The sequence below is a fragment of the Trichosurus vulpecula genome, chromosome 8, assembly GCF_011100635.1.
Source record: "Trichosurus vulpecula isolate mTriVul1 chromosome 8, mTriVul1.pri, whole genome shotgun sequence".
NCBI lineage: Eukaryota > Metazoa > Chordata > Mammalia > Diprotodontia > Phalangeridae > Trichosurus > Trichosurus vulpecula.
This window is the reverse complement of record NC_050580.1, coordinates 96,692,710-96,710,796: the sequence shown is the minus strand read 5'-3', so window position 1 is coordinate 96,710,796 and position 18,087 is coordinate 96,692,710. Positions and strand designations below refer to the sequence as shown.

At 38.7% G+C, this 18,087-nt stretch overlaps 1 protein-coding gene across 1 annotated transcript in view; it reads right to left on the bottom strand.

The window, feature by feature from the left end:
• HSPA12A (heat shock protein family A (Hsp70) member 12A) overlaps nucleotides 1-18,087 on the bottom strand; it is a 101,706-nt gene that overhangs the window by 21,702 nt on the left and 61,917 nt on the right. The window contains exons 3-6 of the mRNA XM_036736006.1: nucleotides 16,900-17,027; nucleotides 12,808-12,994; nucleotides 10,594-10,698; nucleotides 8,078-8,194 (exon numbers count right to left, since the gene is read on the bottom strand). Of these exons, the coding sequence (XP_036591901.1) occupies nucleotides 8,078-8,194; nucleotides 10,594-10,698; nucleotides 12,808-12,994; nucleotides 16,900-17,027 (537 nt within the window). The remainder of the gene's footprint in view (nucleotides 1-8,077; nucleotides 8,195-10,593; nucleotides 10,699-12,807; nucleotides 12,995-16,899; nucleotides 17,028-18,087) is intronic.

Sequence of the window (18,087 nt, the reverse complement as noted above, 5' to 3'; positions counted from 1 at the left end):
AACTTGGGAAAATGGGTCTTCCTGACTCCAGGTTCAGCACTCTATCCACTGTGCCACTTGGCTGTCCCTGACTGGAATACAGTAGGTGCTTAATAAGTGCTTATTGCCTTCCCCTTCATCACTCTCCCCCTTGCAGCTCTAGACTTAGGATGTATGACCTCCCCTTCTGTGCTTTAGGCAGTTTTTCTCTTCGGTTTTCAGTTTCCTCTTCTCATCAATAGGTCATGTTTTGTTTATTACGCTGGACTGCTCCAAGCCGGCAGCCAGCGCGCCACCATCTCTGATGCATCAACTGTGATTCTTGTCATTCCCTCTTGGTGCTATTAAAAGACCCCCTAGCATTCTCTTCCTCAAAAAGACACATTGAGTCTCCTTTGAAAACAGATGACTAAAGGACGCCAAGCTCAGCATAAAAGAATATGGATTACCCTGGCGATTCTGCAACATCCTAGAAGGATAAACCTATCAAAGGGGATGACAGCCAGGGAGAAACAAAGTGAAAACAAAGGGAGACAAAACAGCAAGTTTTCCATCTTCATTTGTTTGTTAAATTGGAGGTTCTGGAGAAGGATGATAATGGTTAACGGGCAGACCCCGACTCGACAGCCCTACAAGTGTGAGATACAGAATAATATCATACAGTGAGATGAAAATAAATCACATGTAATTTGCTAAGAGACCAAAATCCACATGTGGAAAACAAAAAGAACATTTGGGAAATGGGTCAAAACAAAATAAAACATCAGGCCAACTAACAGCTGCAAATGAACTCGATTTACATATTCACTGAAATGATTAGTAGGAACTCAAAGTTTTGATTGGTGAAATATTTGTGTCAGAACTGTATTGAAGGATCATTGACACAAACTATCAGCTGGAATATCTTCCTCCTTCTCTTCCCAAACAATCAAATGAAAATGAGTTCAGTTAAAGCCAGCCATGAAAATTCACACACCACCAGATTCAGTAGGGGAAGAAAAAAAAACAATAGCCTTAAAAGGCTGTAGCAACACCCTAAAAAGTCTGTGATCAGCACGTCCCTTCTCCAACTATGCCTTCCTCCATTTGGAGAGCAGAGACTCTGGAAAACTTCAGTAACCAATTCACAACAGCCATGGATTGTCTCAGCCAGAAACAGCTACTTAGTTCCTGATGTGTGAAAGAAGGTCAAACTTTTTAAGAACCACAAACAGCCAAGAAAAAAAACATACAACAAAGTACGTCCCATCACTGCATTTTCTGGCCAGCTGAAACATCTGCATGTGCTCAGGAGGACTACGTGGGGAATGTTTTGCAAACTGAATGAAGTGTAAGAAAGGACATTTTGTTGTCTGAGGTGGAGGGATTGTGCCATCATAGACGTACAGCTGCAAGGAACTCAGAGGAAACAGAGACTGAGAGAGGTTGGGTGATTTCCAAGGTCACATACACATTATCTAGTAAGTGTCGGAGGCAGGATTTGAACTCAGGTCTTCCTGACTCCAGGCTCAGTGCTCTCCATCCCCTAGTAACAATGGAATACTGTTATCTGAGCAGGGAAGGCAAGCAGTTCTTATCAACTCTCAAAATATACTAGAAGAGAAAGAAAGAGGGAAAAAAAGAAGAAAGAAAAGAAGAGCTTTCCCCATTTAACTCTTAATTAGGTTTCTTCCCTACCCCTTTGGAATTTCTTATTATTAGTTTTTATTTTGGGGGGGGGGGGCGGGGTGGATGAATAGGGCTTCAGGATAACAATTCACATTTCTAGGGCACTTTCAGACTTAAAAAATGTTTTACTCACCATGACCCAGTGATTTAGAGGAAACTGAATTGCCTAAGATAAAATGTCATGCCCATGGCCACAGAGCCAGGATTTTGGAGTTGGGATTCACACGTGGAATTTCTGACTACAGGTTTCACCTTCTTTTGACTACACCACCCAGTCTCTAGTCATAGCTCATATTGATGTAGCATTTTGAGTTTCACAAAGTACTTTTCTCCCAGCATCCCACACAAGGTAAGTGACACAAGTTGTATTTTCTCCTTCATCTACGGACTCAGAGAAAAGGAGGAAGTACAAGACCACCACCTGGCGCTAAAATGCAGCGATGCCATTAAGCGGTCCACTGAAAAACACAATGTGGGGAAAAGCGTACTGCTTCAGGATAAACATGCATACATTTTCACCAGCTCCACGAAGGCCTTAAAATGACCTTAAGATCTACTGAGCAGTATCCCAGGGCCTGACACAGAAATATCCAATTGTCCATTTGATTCAAACGACTGTCAGTTTAGGCTAATGTTAGTCATCATTACTGCACTGTTACCATTATTTTTAATCACTACCACCCTGCAAATTCTTAGCCCTTTCTCTGCTGAACCAAAGAACTCCACAGAGATGACCCAGTGACTCTACAAACAGAATGTGTCTGAAACAAAAATGTGCTGCTACGTGTTTAACTACTTCAGAAATCTGGGGCAGCAAAAAGTGACACCTTAGTGGTTTTTAAAAACTTTTTTTTTTTTGCTATTCATGAATTCCAATTTGGGAAGGAGTAATGTAGGTGGGGAAATGACATTCCAAGAAAGGCGAGGGAATATTTACAAAGACTGATACACTCTCTTCTCAACTTCCCTGAGACCTGCGAACTGCCATAGATTTGCCAGTAAATCAATGACGGTTAATGTGTCTATGGCTGAGGAAAAAAACAACCCGGCCAGCCAGCCAAGGTTAAGTGTTAGGCTGGCATGTCTTTGAGCCATAAAAAAGGACTGCATTAGCACAAATTCTGTTCTCCCAGTATGTTAATTTTTTTTTCCTCTGCAGCTAATTCAAAAAGGAAGGCTGCTGTAAAACGTGTCTGTATGGTAGATGAGATCACTGTACAAAGAGGAATCACTAATCCCCATTCTCTACAATGCCATTCATTGAAAAGGAGACCAACAGCTAGGGATTGTCTGCACATTTTGTAATCGACTGGACTCACACATAGAAAGTATTTTAGGTCACAGTGCTAATTTTTTTTTTTTTACTGGAGATATGTCTTGATGGCATCCTAGCATAATAGGAGCTGCCTCGCAGTTTTAAGTCTTTAAGGGCCTTAAATGGTGATTTGTTTTTCTCTTTCCTTCCAGCCTGCTGTACTACAATAAGGTATACTATGGTATATATAATAGGAAGTATTCTTGAAGGGGCTGGAGAATCCTGATGAGTCTTTAGGTTATAACAGATACAGAATTAACTCATTTCATCTCTGGGAACTTCATCTCAGAGACTTTCCAAAAACTAACTGGATCTTCAGTGGGTAAAGACCGAATCCTAACTTTATCTAGATATGGCTTGGCCAAGAACCCACATTGTGGCTCTACCACAGAGGGTGGTCTAACATTGGGTGAGCTGCTTCTCCTCTATGTACCTGGTTTTTCTTGATCTGTAAAGTAAGGGAATTAGGCTAGATGATTTCTAAGGTTTAAGACATAAGGTTCATTTAATAAATTATTTTGCCTAAGTGATGGAAAAAAGCTTGGGGAATGAACAATTTCCAAATCATATACTCAATTTAAGGACATTTCTTTGGCATTGAAGTCAGGTAGAGGTGATGCTTTAAAGGCAGCACACTGGAAGAATCATCTGTTCCAAAGCAGAATGTTCTGGTAGGGACTTGCTATCTTTAAAATGAAGTATTTCATTTGGCCAGTACAGAAAACAGCCTCTCATAGCCACGAGCTCACAGTAACATGCAATCTAAAAGCTCGGCCAACACCAAGGTCAGCCTGTACCTAGCCAAGAATGCCTTTAGAAACCTAACAAGTGATGGGTTTTTGCCTTTGTTTGAAGACCTCCAGTGAAGGGAAACTCCTTCCCTCCCAAGGTAGCTCATACCACTTTTTGATTGCTCTAATTTTCAGGAGTTTTTATTTCTCTTTATGTTAGCCTAAATCTGTTTTTCTGCAGCTTCTACCCAATTGTTCTTAGAATAAGCCCAGTGAGCCTTTCATGTGTTAGCCCTTCAAAGACTTGAATATATGGATCACATCCATCCCATACCTCCTCATTTCCAGGCTAACAATCCCCACATCCTTCAATTGCTGATGAAATAGCATGTTCTTCAGTTCTCTTGTCCTCTAGGTCACCATCTTCTGGCCATGCTCCAGCCTTTTTGGGCCTTTCCTAAAATGTGATGTCCAGAACGGTGTACTATCCTCCTGATGTCAATTTATTCCTGACCCGGGCAGAATGTAGTGATACTATTATCTGTATTGTTCTGGACCCGGTCTCTAACACAGCCTAGGACAGCTTTGCCTATATTAGCTACCACATCACAATAGTGAGCTTGCAGTACACATCTCAGATCTTCTTCAGAGCTAAATGACATCAAGCCTCACTTCCATGACTCTGGATTTCTGAAGTTGATTCTTGGAACTTAAGTATGGTATTTTATCACTTTAAAATTTCAGTTTATTCAAAGCAAACCATCATTCTAGGCTGTCACTATCTTTTGGTGGGAAAGACCCTCAGGGTTTCTGGCCAGAACAGAAGTAATTACAATTCACACTCACTATGAGCCAACAAAACCCAAACAATGACCAACAGAGGCTCGGGCTAGGACTTATTATTGGTCAATCAGTGAAAGCCAGAGTGACTTGGGTTTAAGGCATACTCAAGTAGCTCCATTTAAATCCCAATGGGCCTTACCAAAGCCTGGTTTTTCCAGAGCTCTATTTCAAGAAATCCACTTTCCTTTGGGCAGAGCACCCACATGTAAGTGCATGATTCCCCATGTGGACAGAGGAAGGAAGGAAGGAAGGATCAAGAACTGCCTAAGTGGAACTGGCAGCTACTACTACTCACAAATTATTGTTCATCCTTCATTCTCAAAGAGGACCAATGACATCAGGAAGGTGATGTCTTGACTTGCAAGTGAATTGGATTTCAATGAGGCAGGGCTGTGCAAAGTTACCAGCCTCAGTCTCTCCTCCAGAACCATCTGGGTCCAGTGGTGAGATATAGATCAGGGTGACTCAAGAGCTTGGCCTTTTTAAGCTAAGGTCTCTCCTAGGTCTCAGTTTGTCTGAGGCAGCACCCATTCAGTGATTAAGGCTAGGTAAGAAATAAGATGACCTCTTTTACCTAGTCAAAAAATAAATCAATATAGGAGGGAAAGACCCTCAGGATTTCTGGCCAGAATAGAAACAATTGCTATTTACACTCACATTAAGCCAACAAAGCCCAAATAATGACTAACAGACACTTGGGCCTCCCAGATTGATTTTTTTTTTGAGTAGGTAAAAGGGGCTGTCTTTTGCTTTATTTCTTACCTAGCCTTAATCACTGAATAGGCACTGCCTCGGACAAACTGAGACCTGGGAAAGAACTTAGCTTGAAAAGGCCAAGGTCTCCCACTGCATCTGAGGTCCCTGCCAGTCACCCCAATCTATATCTTGCCACTGGATCCAGATGTCTCCAGAGGAAAGAGTAAGGTTGGTAACTCTGCACAGCCCTGCCTCACTGAAATGCAATTCACTTGTAAGTCATGACATCACCTTCCCAATGTCATTGGTCCTCTCCAAGAACAAAGGACAAAGAACAACAACTTTTGGCATCCAGATTCTCATATCCAGACTGTTAGCAATACTCCCTCACAATTTTGTGTCATATGCAAACCTGACAAGCAAGTCATCTCTGACGTCTTCCAAGTCATTTACTAAAAAACGTTTAACAATGCACGACCAGGCACATACCCTTTCGGCTGCTAAGGTGACCTTGAACTACTGATGAGTACTCTTTGGGGTTCAGTCATTCAACCACTTCCAAATCCACTGACCCATCTTATCATCTTATCTTTCCATCTCATCCACATGCCTAGTATGCAAGAATGTATCACGATTCACGATGAGCTGCTCACCCTCAGAAAGGACTCTGAGTCCAGTTCTGTCTTTTTGCTCATTCAGTTAAGTATCTCACCTGCTCTTGTACAATAAATGAAAAAGACACTAATTTTGGTCATAGAGAAGTGGCATTCACTTTCATATCATTCTTGATTTATTTTTCCAGAAGGTATACTGGTGGGATGTAAGTCTAATGTAATCTACAAAAAAACAAAAACACCCTAAAAAACAGTTTTTGTGGAGCTTTCCCCCCATTCTTTAATCAAGACAGACATTTAATTATCTGTCCATCTCCACAGAGCAGAATAACTGAATAGTACTTGCTTATGATTCAACTGTGCACACTGGCATCAAATCACACTGCCTGGAATTCAGCCTAAAACAGACATGTTGAGGAAGCATTCTGAATTGAGGGAGTGTTTACTTATTTGTCTATAACATTTGATTTTGTTCTTCAGAAACTACTGCCCATTTGCATATAATAGATGCAAATTGCTTAGAGCAGGAGTTCTTAATCTGGGATTTTGATTTTAAAAATATTTTTGATAAATGTTTTTCAATTCAATCAGTTTGCCTTGGAATCCTATGTATTTTACTTTATATATTTAAAAACATCATTCTCAGAAGAGGTCCATAGACTTCACCAGGCTCCCAAAGGTGTCCAAAATAACAAAAAAAGTTTAAGAACCTCAGCCTTAGAGGGATCCTTGATACCAGTTTGTTTTGCTCTCTGTAATGGCATTCTCACTGGGGCTACCACATCTGGGAGGCTCTGCCAATTTCCTTCCAGATGCTTCCATTGTGTTTGGTTTCCTGTTTCTGTTCACTCTAGACCCCACAGAACACCCTCTGAAGCCCTCTCTGTAGGAGAGAATGTACTTTTCCAGGACTATCGTCCGGAGATAACTTAGTGGGAAAAAACAGTCACTTATCCATCTGTTCTTGCTTAATTCATCAGGGCTAAAAATGTGAAATGACATTTTTACTGGCTAAAGTCTACAACTGCCTCATAAGCTGGAAAATGAAAGTCAGAAGGATGACTTTTGTTTCCTGTGATTTCCACTGTCGCTTTCTCAGATAGCCATTTCCTGATTATCCCAGTTCATCAACCGCTGCTATTTCACATACTGGAAAGCTTCGCTGGGCTCAAGATCTCAAATGGCCACGATAACAAGAGGACTGGAGTTAACGAAAAGGCGGCAATGTAATTCATTCAAAAGCTTGCCCAGAATCCAACGTCCGGAGTTAAATAATGGAATCTAAGAGTGTTTTAAAAACCAGACATTTTCAATCCTAACCTTCATTAACCATGTTAATAACATGATGATGACAAAGAATATTAATATTAATACCTGGAATACTCTCCCTTCTTACTTCTGCCTCCTGTGTTCCTTCAAATCCTAGCTGAAATCCCATCCTCTATGGGAAAGCTTTCCTGATTGCTGTTGTTTCTAGTGTTTTCCCTCTGTTGATTATTTCCAATTTATCCTGCATACATCTTGTTTGTGACAGATTTTGCATGTTGTCTCCTCCATTAAAGTGTGAGCTCCTTGAGAGCAGGGACTGTCTTTTACTTTTCTTTGTATCCTCCACACTTAGCACAGTTCCTGGCACACAGTAGGTGTTAACAAATGTTCGTTGACTGACTGACATCCTATGCTAGATACGTTATCATCTCCCATATCAGTCTTATTTAGACTGCTTCTGTCTGCCCTTTTGCTTTTGTCCTTATCCTTAGGTCTCACCATCCAGATGTTCCTATTTCACTAGTCTTATGCATAACTGGAGCCCATCTAATCAGCCTGATATAGAAATTCTCAAACTCTCATTTCAGAATTTTGTTCCCAAAGCATCTATGGTGAAACATGACCAAGATGACTGATACAGCTAAAAGCAAAAACAAAAATAAAAAATAGCCATGCACGACAAAAACGTTTAACTAAGTATGATTTCTTTTCTTCTGTGCCTGATAGTCCGATTGTTAACCTTCTCACATCACTGCAAGTAGCTCAGAAGGCATTCAATTCTCCTTTTTCCTTAAGAAAAAATGATTTAGTGCAATGGTCTTTGAAGACTTCTAGATGTCAGGAGATGATATATTGTGTTTTAGATTCCTGCTCTAGGGAAACGCTATAATCGCTGATTATGACACGATTTCCAGGGTCTGACTTCTCTTTCTCCCTTCCTTCTTATCTTTCTACTATCTTACCTGGTAAGCAGCTTGTCTCATGAATTGCTTGGCAGGCTGTTTCCAAATAGCAGGCACTGTGATGACCCATCTGACATCAGAATTTTCAAACTCAGAGCCTGCTTGATCACTCAGCTCCTAAACCAAAAGGAAATAGTAATATAAAAATGAACAAGTCATCTCTCAAGAATATTTTTCTTTTGACTACTATAATCTGAGCTTTCCTGCCATGAGGACTCATGTTGTGGTTGTTTCTCAGCCTAGCCTGAACATAGCATTAATAACAGCACCAAAGGCTGATGGTGAGATTTCATTTTTTTTTTTTTGGCAGCATGGGGCTCAGCAAGGTTAAATTTCATGCCATTCAACAATATGCCAAGAAGATTTCCTGACAGAAAGAAGAAAGATGGGAGGAGGGGAGAGAGAGATGGTTAAACAAAGAAGAAAAAGAGATTCCTCTAGATACCTTCACAGGTGCCATCTCCCACATCAAGTCTATTCTGTTCTCCATGTTAACAGCACTTTCTCCCTCTTGAAATGACCTTGTATTCATTTGCATATGTTCTGTATTTTCTTACTTATATATTTCCCCAACAGAATGCAAGCTGCATGACATCAGCAATATTTTGGTGTTATCTTTTTATCCCCCGAGTTTACCACAGCGTCTTGCACATGCTTGTGCCATTGAATTGAACTTTAGTTTAAGGTTAAGATAATTAAGGCGGTCTGGACATTCATTTGTAGGATTGACAGAGATCCAAAAGCATCGACCATTTTTATAAAAATCCTCATGTTGGACAAGTCATGCTGCTCAGTTTCATTAAAAGCTACGGCTGCAATGGTTCCTGGATGTGTTTTGTTGCCATCTGTGTAGACATACTAACATTAAGCCCAAACACATATTAACTTATCTCTTCAGTCAAGTTTGCGGTCGGCTTCTAGTTGCCATAAAGTACATTTCAAATGATTAATGATCTGGCAAATATTTATTTTCCTGACAAGTATCTCATATTACCCACTAGCCTGAATAATTATCTTGTGCTTGATCCACCCTCCTACTGAACTAATTTACTTGTAATGTTTGCCATTTACCAGTCTTTCCCCCTAAAAAAACATTTTGGATATGTCTGCATTGGACCAATATTCAGCTGTAGTTAAGTTCTTTGTTTTGTAAAATATTCCTTTTTTAAAGCCTGCTCAGTGTTTTGAAATCAGGTGAAACATGTGACATGTTTTGGGACTGGATCCAAAAAAAATGTTATTACCTTATGTGCTATATAAAACTCTAGTCAAACATGAAGAGTTTATGGTTGTGAAGAACAGTTTTTTCTTAAGTTTCAAGGAGAGCTGTTTTTAGAAATGCCTTTTGTTGGTGTTTCGTGATGGTTCACATGTTGTACAATTTGGAAAAAATCTTGATTGAGAAATTATGAGGCTTATCGAATTATCAGTCATAATTCAGGCTACAATTTTCTATATAGAAAAAACAAATCCTATATTTTCTGGGTTCATTTTTAAATTTTAATTTTATTTATTCTATCTGGACATTGTAAATGCTGACCCAAGCCTATGTTGGTTACTATTCAATCATCCTTTGAGCTAATGAATACCTTTGTTTCTAAATGTTCAGTCATGTGAAACATAGTCTGCCCTCTTGTTGGTCAACTAACTTCTCTGGGCTTAAATTTCTTTAACTTTAAAATGACAGAGTTATTACTTTCTGCCACTTCCAATTCTAGGTCCTATGATCCTATGATTAATATGAATTTCCAAACAAACTTTGAATATTCCATAAGCTTTCTCACCTCCATACTTTTGTTCGTACTGTTCCTTCTGCCCAGCATGAGACGTGCTCTCTATTCAACCCTACCTATCCTTCAAGGCCTAGTCCAAATATCCACAAAGTCTTTCATAATCAACCCAATCAGGAACTATATAACTCTTATAAAATACTTTTTTTGAATTATTGTTATTTGTGTGTATGCCTTAACTTCTCTACTGGACTATAAGTTGCTTAAAGAAGGGACATAAATGTGTCTGATGTATTTTTATATTCCTGTATAACTCTTAGCACAGGGTCTTTCATAGTAGGTACTCCACAAATGTTTCTTGGATTAATAACATATTTAAAATATACTTCTTCATTATCTTCTGTCCTCTCATCTCCTTGGTTTCCAAGCCTCCTTTGTATACCACAGCAATTCTCTCCTTTAGGATAAATCATCAAAGGATCTGAAATTCATGCACCAATCACTTCCATCAACACTTAGAGGGAAAGGAAAAGGTTAAGATAATTTCATTCCTCTTTGAATATTAGCAAAATGATTCACAATGGATAAAACCCTTAATCTGAACATAAGAGAAAACACTTGGAACTGATTGGAACATTTCAGCATTCCAAATTGGCACAGAATTCTTACGAAAGGTAACATGATTAATCTCAAGCACAGCTACTTCTAATCTTTAACTTATTTCAGGCCAGCATGTACTTTCCTCACAAATACACTGTGATAGACTGAACTAGCAGTCAGTCCTACCTTCAATGCTTGTTCCTTAAAGTACTGCAGGGCATAAGCAAAGATTTCAAGTGCTTTGATTTTCTTCCCATTTGCTGCTGTCAGATCTGTCTCCATGGTGAGATTCTAGAAAAAGAGAAGGACTATTATTGAAAGAATGACATAAAGGAAATATCTGCCTTTTGAGTCTTGCAAAATTTATTCTACATGATAGAAACCTCTAAATTTAAAGAAAATGAGATGAGGGAATTCAGGCTATGTTTTCTTTCTTTTTTTTTTTCCTCTCCCTGCTCCCACCCCTGTCTTGAGGGAGTAGATCAAAACTCTAATATTTATCTTGATTATTTTCCCAAAAAAGTGGATATTCTTCAAAGTGTGGCTTGAGAGCCTTTTGTAGCTCCCCCCCCCTTTTTCTGGTGGCTTTTGCTGATTTGGGTATGCCTCTTCTGATTATTTGTATGCCCATTTTTTGCAGGTACAAAAGATATTATAGAGGATTCATGTTTCCAGTAGGGATTGCATTCTTTGACCTTTGAGGCCCCTCGCCACTTTAAGATTCATAATTCTATGACATAAATCCATGATGGAAGAGTAGGAAGAGGAGTCTGAGAAAGCACCAAAAAAATGACACCTTGAAGGCCAGCAATAGTAGCATTTTAACAAAAAAAAAATCTACATGATACAGTTATATGCCTTCCACTTACAGGCCATTTTAAAATGTGAATGCACATGCAATCTTCACACTTAATACAACTTGATTCAGCTCTTGGGAAAATCCCAGGGGGTGAGGGGTGGAGACTGGATGGGGAGAACAATAATCCTTAATAATGCAAATATGCTAGTGTATGCCTTCTGTATGGACATGAGATTTCCATTCAAACTGAGTGACAAATTCAGGAACTGAAATAAAAAAAGCAGTTATTTTAAGGCTTGAAGCTGTGTAATTTGTTGAGAGCCCAGGGGTAAAAGTAGCATCACTTTCCCTGCCAGAGCACTAGAGCAACAGGAAACATTATTAAGTCATAGGAAGCTTTGTTGGCATGTAAAAGGCTTTGTATCAAATGATGGGGGTGGACAATGGTCATTAAAAAATGATGCTGAAATTCCTTGGAGGATGGGAGTGGAGAGAAACAAAAGAAAGCAGAAATCCCACTTAACAAATGGACCTGTTATGGCTGATAAAATCAGTGGGGATTCATGATTGATTCGAGCGTTCTAATTAATGTTTGCCATTCATGTTTGAAAGAACCTTCAATGACTGGCATCCCACATGGGCTACAGTGTTACACATTAAACCCCGAGGTAGGTACAGCATCATATCATAGCCTCCTAAGCTGAGCTGAAGTAGTTCGTTTCCTGCTCACTTGAGTCTCTGTGTTTTTAGAACCGCCATTCTCAACTCTGGTTAGGGTGGGAGGGAACGAGTTTGTGATGTCCTCTCACTGACTGAATTCCCTGATACCCAGAGAATCCACTTTTCACTGACTCTAAGCAGAGCAGGAACTAGGTCTTAAAAATTAGCTAGTTCCATTCTCTCCTCTAAACATGAAAAAACTGAGGCCCAGAGAGTTGAAGAGACTTATCCAAAGTCACACAGGTAGTTAAGCAACAGTTCTGGATTCAACTCAGGACTCTGAAACCAAATTAGCCTAAATGACTGATTCCTTCAATTGCCTTATGCAACAGTTTTCCACAATTCTTACCACCCTGACTTACACAGCTGACAGTGCGAACAATATTATTTAAGATCAAACACAGACTTAGGTGCTCAAGGGTGCTTAGAGATCATCTGTCTGTCATCACTCATTACTCAGCCCAGATCCAGTCAACATTAGAATTAACAATCCTGTGCTCACCATTTCCATTTCTGTTCAAATAATCAGACCACTGGCTCATCTGACTGAGTTTTGGGCCTTCTGATTTATAATTTGTTGTCCTATGGAATCCAGGCACTTAGTCATATAGTCCATGGCTTGTCACCTTTTTTACATGACCCACCCAACATCTTCTCCCACAATAAATTTCCTCCATTGTATGGAATACATTTATTTGAAATTCGAGTGGATGAAGATTAAATTGTGGGTGAGCATCTTTTTTTCTTCTGTGCTGCTCTTTAAGAAAACCGGATTCATTATGGGTTGAGAACTACTGTTTGAAAGAACCATAGGTCCTCTTCCTCTTTGCTTTCATTAACTATTACTAATTCTAGGGCATGGAAGAGCTATTATTACTTACACCAGTGGTGTGGAGTTTCATCTTGAATTTTTCCAAGTAAAGCCACTGCTTGGCCTCATTTGGGTCCAGATCATGGTAAAAATCTCTGGCTGCATAGCCAAAACTATGAAATTTCCTTTCTGGAGTCAGTAAGATGGTGGTTGGTGTCTTCTGATTAGACACACCAGGATCTCCACCTTCCCACCGCCTAGGAAATAAAGGAAGATACATATTAAGCATTTGGCTGTCATAATTAGTACCACACCTTCAAAAAAAAGGATTATTTTTTTCAACTGGATTCTCATTACTATGGGCTACTGTTAAATATCTAAGTGCATCTGCTACTTTGGTTTGGGTAAAAATTAAAATAAGTGGATAACACTTCATAATATAGGTCTTACCTATGAGTCTCTATTCCTTGAGAGCAGGGACCATGCCTTATTACAGTACTAGAAGCAATGGTCCAACTCCCTTGTTTTACAAACGGAGTAACAGAAGACTAAAGAAATGAAGTAATTTCCCAAAAGTCACACATCTTACTAGCTATAAGACTTTGTAGGTATCTAGATCTAATAGCAAGACTGGACCTAAAATCCACAATTTCTCACTCCCGAGCCGATGCTGTCTCTACTACAAGAGTTCCCTTTTTCCTTAGGTTTCATCAGTCTATAAGTGCTAATGATATACATGTTAATGTGATTTGATGCTTTCATCCCCACAAATAGCTCAGAGCATACCGGAGCTGCTCAATACATGGCTTTTAATCAAATGTTTAAATGTTTTAATCAAATGTTTGTCTCTAATGCTATCATTTCAATGATTCAACAAACATCCTCCTACTAAGTAAGAGGAACTGGAGATACTAGGTGCTAAAACAAAACAGTCTTGCCCTCAAGGAACTTCCATTCTGCCTATTTCCTAAGCCATATGCTTTCTTCTAGGAATATTCAGGAACATCAAAGTGAATTTAATAAAAGTTCAATTGATTTAAGGAAATTCTAAAGAATGAGGCCACCAATATCTATAGACAAACATTATTTAAGCTTTTTGTATATCTTTCATCCCGTAATTCCAGAGCCTTAGTATTAGAAGAGACCACAGAAGTCATCTAATTCAACTCACACCCGAACAAAAATCTGTCTACATAATACCTAAAGAAGTATTAATCCATCCTTTTCACTTAAAGACCTCTCCTGAGGAGAACACCACTTTCTTCTGAGGAAGTCTATACCACTTTTTGAAAGCTTAATTCTTAGGAAATTTTTCCTTACATTGAGCCTAAAATTACCATTTTGTACTTCTTCCCTCTTGTTACTAGTTATGTCCTCTCAGGCCACACAAAACAAGTCTAATCCTTTTTCTGCACTACAGCTATCAAATACTTTAACTATCACATTCCCTGCAAGACATCTCTCCTCTAGGCTAAATAAATACCCTCAGTTTCTTCAAATGATTCCCACATTGTTTGACAAACATTTGTTGAAATTGAACTAATTCTTTTAAAAATGGTGATAAACAGACATCACTCTTTGTAGTCTATCCAAAAGCCCACAACTTATTAAGACAGCTTTCCATGAATGACTCAGAGAAAAAAATCTTTTTAGCTTTAGAGGTTAAAATGGTAATATGCCATCTAGCTTACGGTAGAGTTGGTGTGAGAGGCTGGGTGCATTTGACTGAAGCATTGTACATCTGTGATACGATGCAATGCGGTATGGGAGAGGCTGTTGGTTTTTCTTATGCTGTTACCATAAATTATTTGGCTCTATGTGAAAGCAAATGCATTTCCTCAAATGGAACATAATTAGGAAACAACCCGGACAAGATGCATGAGACCAGTTTACAAGAGCAAAACATGAGAAAAGGTAAACTCTGTTTGGACCGTCATTGCATTTGTTTCTTTTTTAGCAAGGGCCAGCTGTAGACTGACAACAGTCTGCCCCCATTTTCTCTCTGCCTTCCCATCTGCAATTCTTTCCCTCCCCTAATTTTCCTAAAGCATTTGTCTGGCTCTCTTCTCTGACCCATAACATCCTGGCTTTTATTTAACTTATCCGTGTGTGAGAGACATTCCCCATGCAATCAGCAAAGTTCACTGAGATCAGGGACTGTGCCATTTTTAGAGCCTAGCACCGCCTATCTAGTGAATGCTTAATAAATGCTTATTAAATAAAATGTTTGCAAATGATTTTTCCTGTTGCTCTTCTTTCTGATGTTTTTTCTACATTAACAAACATTACATCCATTCTCCAGTCATTTTTGCTTCAGTTGAATACTAGCTGCCCAAACCAAAATGGCATTGAACATTCTCGCTTTTAACTTCATTATTCAAGATGTTGATTATATAAATATTTCTTGTTGGAATAAAATTCAGTAATGGATTTATCTCCTAGGATAATGGATCTAGAAAAAGAACATCATGGAGTCAAAAATGGCCAAGAAGATGTTTTAGAGGTTTTCTTTCTAAAGCAATTCATATTATTTCCCTCTCTATCTCTTGGTGTCCTGTCCTCTGTTGTTAGTCTATCTTGTGAAAATAACACTTAAAAAAAACCCCAATAAATGTTACCTGGAAAAGGAAAAATATTTACCCCAGCTCTAATAGAAATTAACTCAAGGAGAATGTCCCCACTTCCTACCCCACCAACACACTTTCTGGTTTTCCATCCATGTTGTCAATGACAGCAGAACAAATATAACATTTATTTAGCTGACTTGGCTGTGTTTTCTTAGTTAGCAACAGGACATCACTTGTTATGATAACCTAGGCTCTTCTTGCAAACAGGATTTTTGCTTTTTCTTGGCAATTATATTAACCGCATTTATTTCTTTAAAGTACAAAGCTGTTTGTGTGCATTATCTCATTTGAGCTTCACAATGATTGGATGATTTAGTGTGAAGAAAGGAAGGAAGCAAGAGTTTATTAAGTGCTTATCCCCATTTTGTAGAAACTGAGGCCCAGAGAGGTTAAGTTGACTTGCTCAAAAATCATAGAGCTAATAAATCTCTGTTGTGGGATTTGAACCCAGTCCTTCCTGTCTCCAAATCCAATGTTCTCTCCAAAATTTCACCTTGGAAAGTGCTATTTTGTAATCTAGATGACATATGCCATCACAATGAATTGTATTCAATTTTATAAAGAAAGAATATTAGTCAACATCAGAAAAATCTAGAATTTGAGATAACATCCATTTTATTAACATTTCTAAAATCTCATTTAGGAAGACACAGGTTGAAAAGCAGTGTGGTTTAGTGAACTGAAATCTAACCTTGGAGCTGGTAAGACTGTGTTTCAACACTTGCCTCAGACACATGTGGGCTGCACGACCTAGGATGTGGCATTTAACCTTTCAGTGATCTAGGTAAATCTCTCAGAGTATAATTCAACACAGAGAGGACATTGACCTATACTGACCAAGGGAATTTCCTCACTTGGGAGTTAAATACCAGTGTAATCACAGGGCTAGTCCCTATCCCTACAATTAAGTGATAGAATCAGGGATCTCAAATAAGAAGGATCCCAAAGAATCTAATCTAAATCTAATGAACGTATCCTATCCCTAGCAATTTACTACATCATCATCATCACCATCATCACCACCAGCATTTATATTGTGAATATGTATATGTGCATATGTATGTATGTGTATATCTATATCTGCATCTACGTCTAGGTCTCTTGTATCTCCAGGGCCTAGAACAGTGTCTCACATACAGTAAACAATTAATAAACGCTTATTTCTTTCCTTTCTTCATATTAAACCAACCTATAACTCTTGCACTGTTTTCTCCTCTCACGCAGCTGATTCTGTTTTCAATTCTGACAAACCAGGCTGAGGAGGAGATGGGAGGGCAGTGATAGTTACACGCTTTAGTTTAACAAAGTTAAAATCAGAACACATTTCATTGATTATGGAATTTTTCTTTCACTTTAAATCTAAGGCCAATTCATTGCTTCTCTTACTTCCATGCATCTATTTCATATCTCAACCCACTTCCCAGTCTTTTGTATATGCTCAGGGCCATTAGAAGCCCCTTTCCAATTACGCTAAGTGACCTGTCATTATCCTGTCACTCTAGAAAGGTATGACAAGGCTGCCCCAAAGTTCGTACCTCATGACGTGAATGCATTCTGGCTCCTTTGTGAAGCTGTAGGCATAGCCACTAGACGTAGTGCCAAAATCAATAGCAACGACCACGAGAAATGACTGCTGCTCAGAGACGTTTGCTTCCGAGTCATTCTGGAAAGAAAGAGAGTGAGAGGACACTTGGCTGAGGGAGGCTGTTATGCTACATGCTCTGACTTTCTTAAGGATATCCTTTGCTAGGGAGCCTGCCCTGGGAACACTACAAAGAGAGATCAGGATGGGTCAGCAAAGCATAATTCCCAATAAGTATTCTTACTAGCCCCACACCAGGGGCAGTGACCCGGCCTAATGGATCTTAAGCGTGAGTCAAATATAAAGCTTAAGAAGGCCACCCAAAGAATAGTAAATGAGGATACTTTGCCAGACTTAATTAAGAAAGCTGGCTTTGTGGCTTACTCCAATTAAAAGCTCCACTTGAGTATGGCTAATTATTGAAATGCTTGAAACAAGGATTGATTCCCAAATAGTTTTTAATTTCCTTCTTTATACATATTTATCCGTAGACATTTTATTTGTATTTATTTACTGTACATTTATTTGTATTTATTTGTTTACTGTACATTTATTTATCCTCTTTTACCTTCCAGATTCTTATTTAAATCTAAAGAGGCCAGAATCCAAGGTTTTGAAACTATTAATACCTTGTTTCTATTCAGTAATTTATAATTCTGTACGTGTGTGTATACGAATGCATGTGTTTACATACACATGCATATATCTGTGTGCATAAAAATATATGTATGTGTGGATGTACACGTGCTAGTATGTATATACACATAAGCATGTATTGCATGCATATATTTGTGATACATGGTGTGTATTCACATATGCAAAAATGCATATACAATATGCATTATGTATATACATGCTTATACTACACGTGCATGTGTATGCCTGTATATGTGTGCGTATACACACATGTATCATATATGCCATACATATTAGTTAAATACGGACATTAATGCCAGTCTACTGACAGGAACAGTATATAGTATGTGTGTGTATTCACACATGTATCCACATATGTATATAGATATGCACGTTGTGTGCATGTATATGCATGCATACTATATATTGTTTCTGTCAGGTAGGCTGGCATTAATGTCCTTATTTGACAAATTAAGAAGCTAAGGCGCAGACTGAGTTGTTAAGA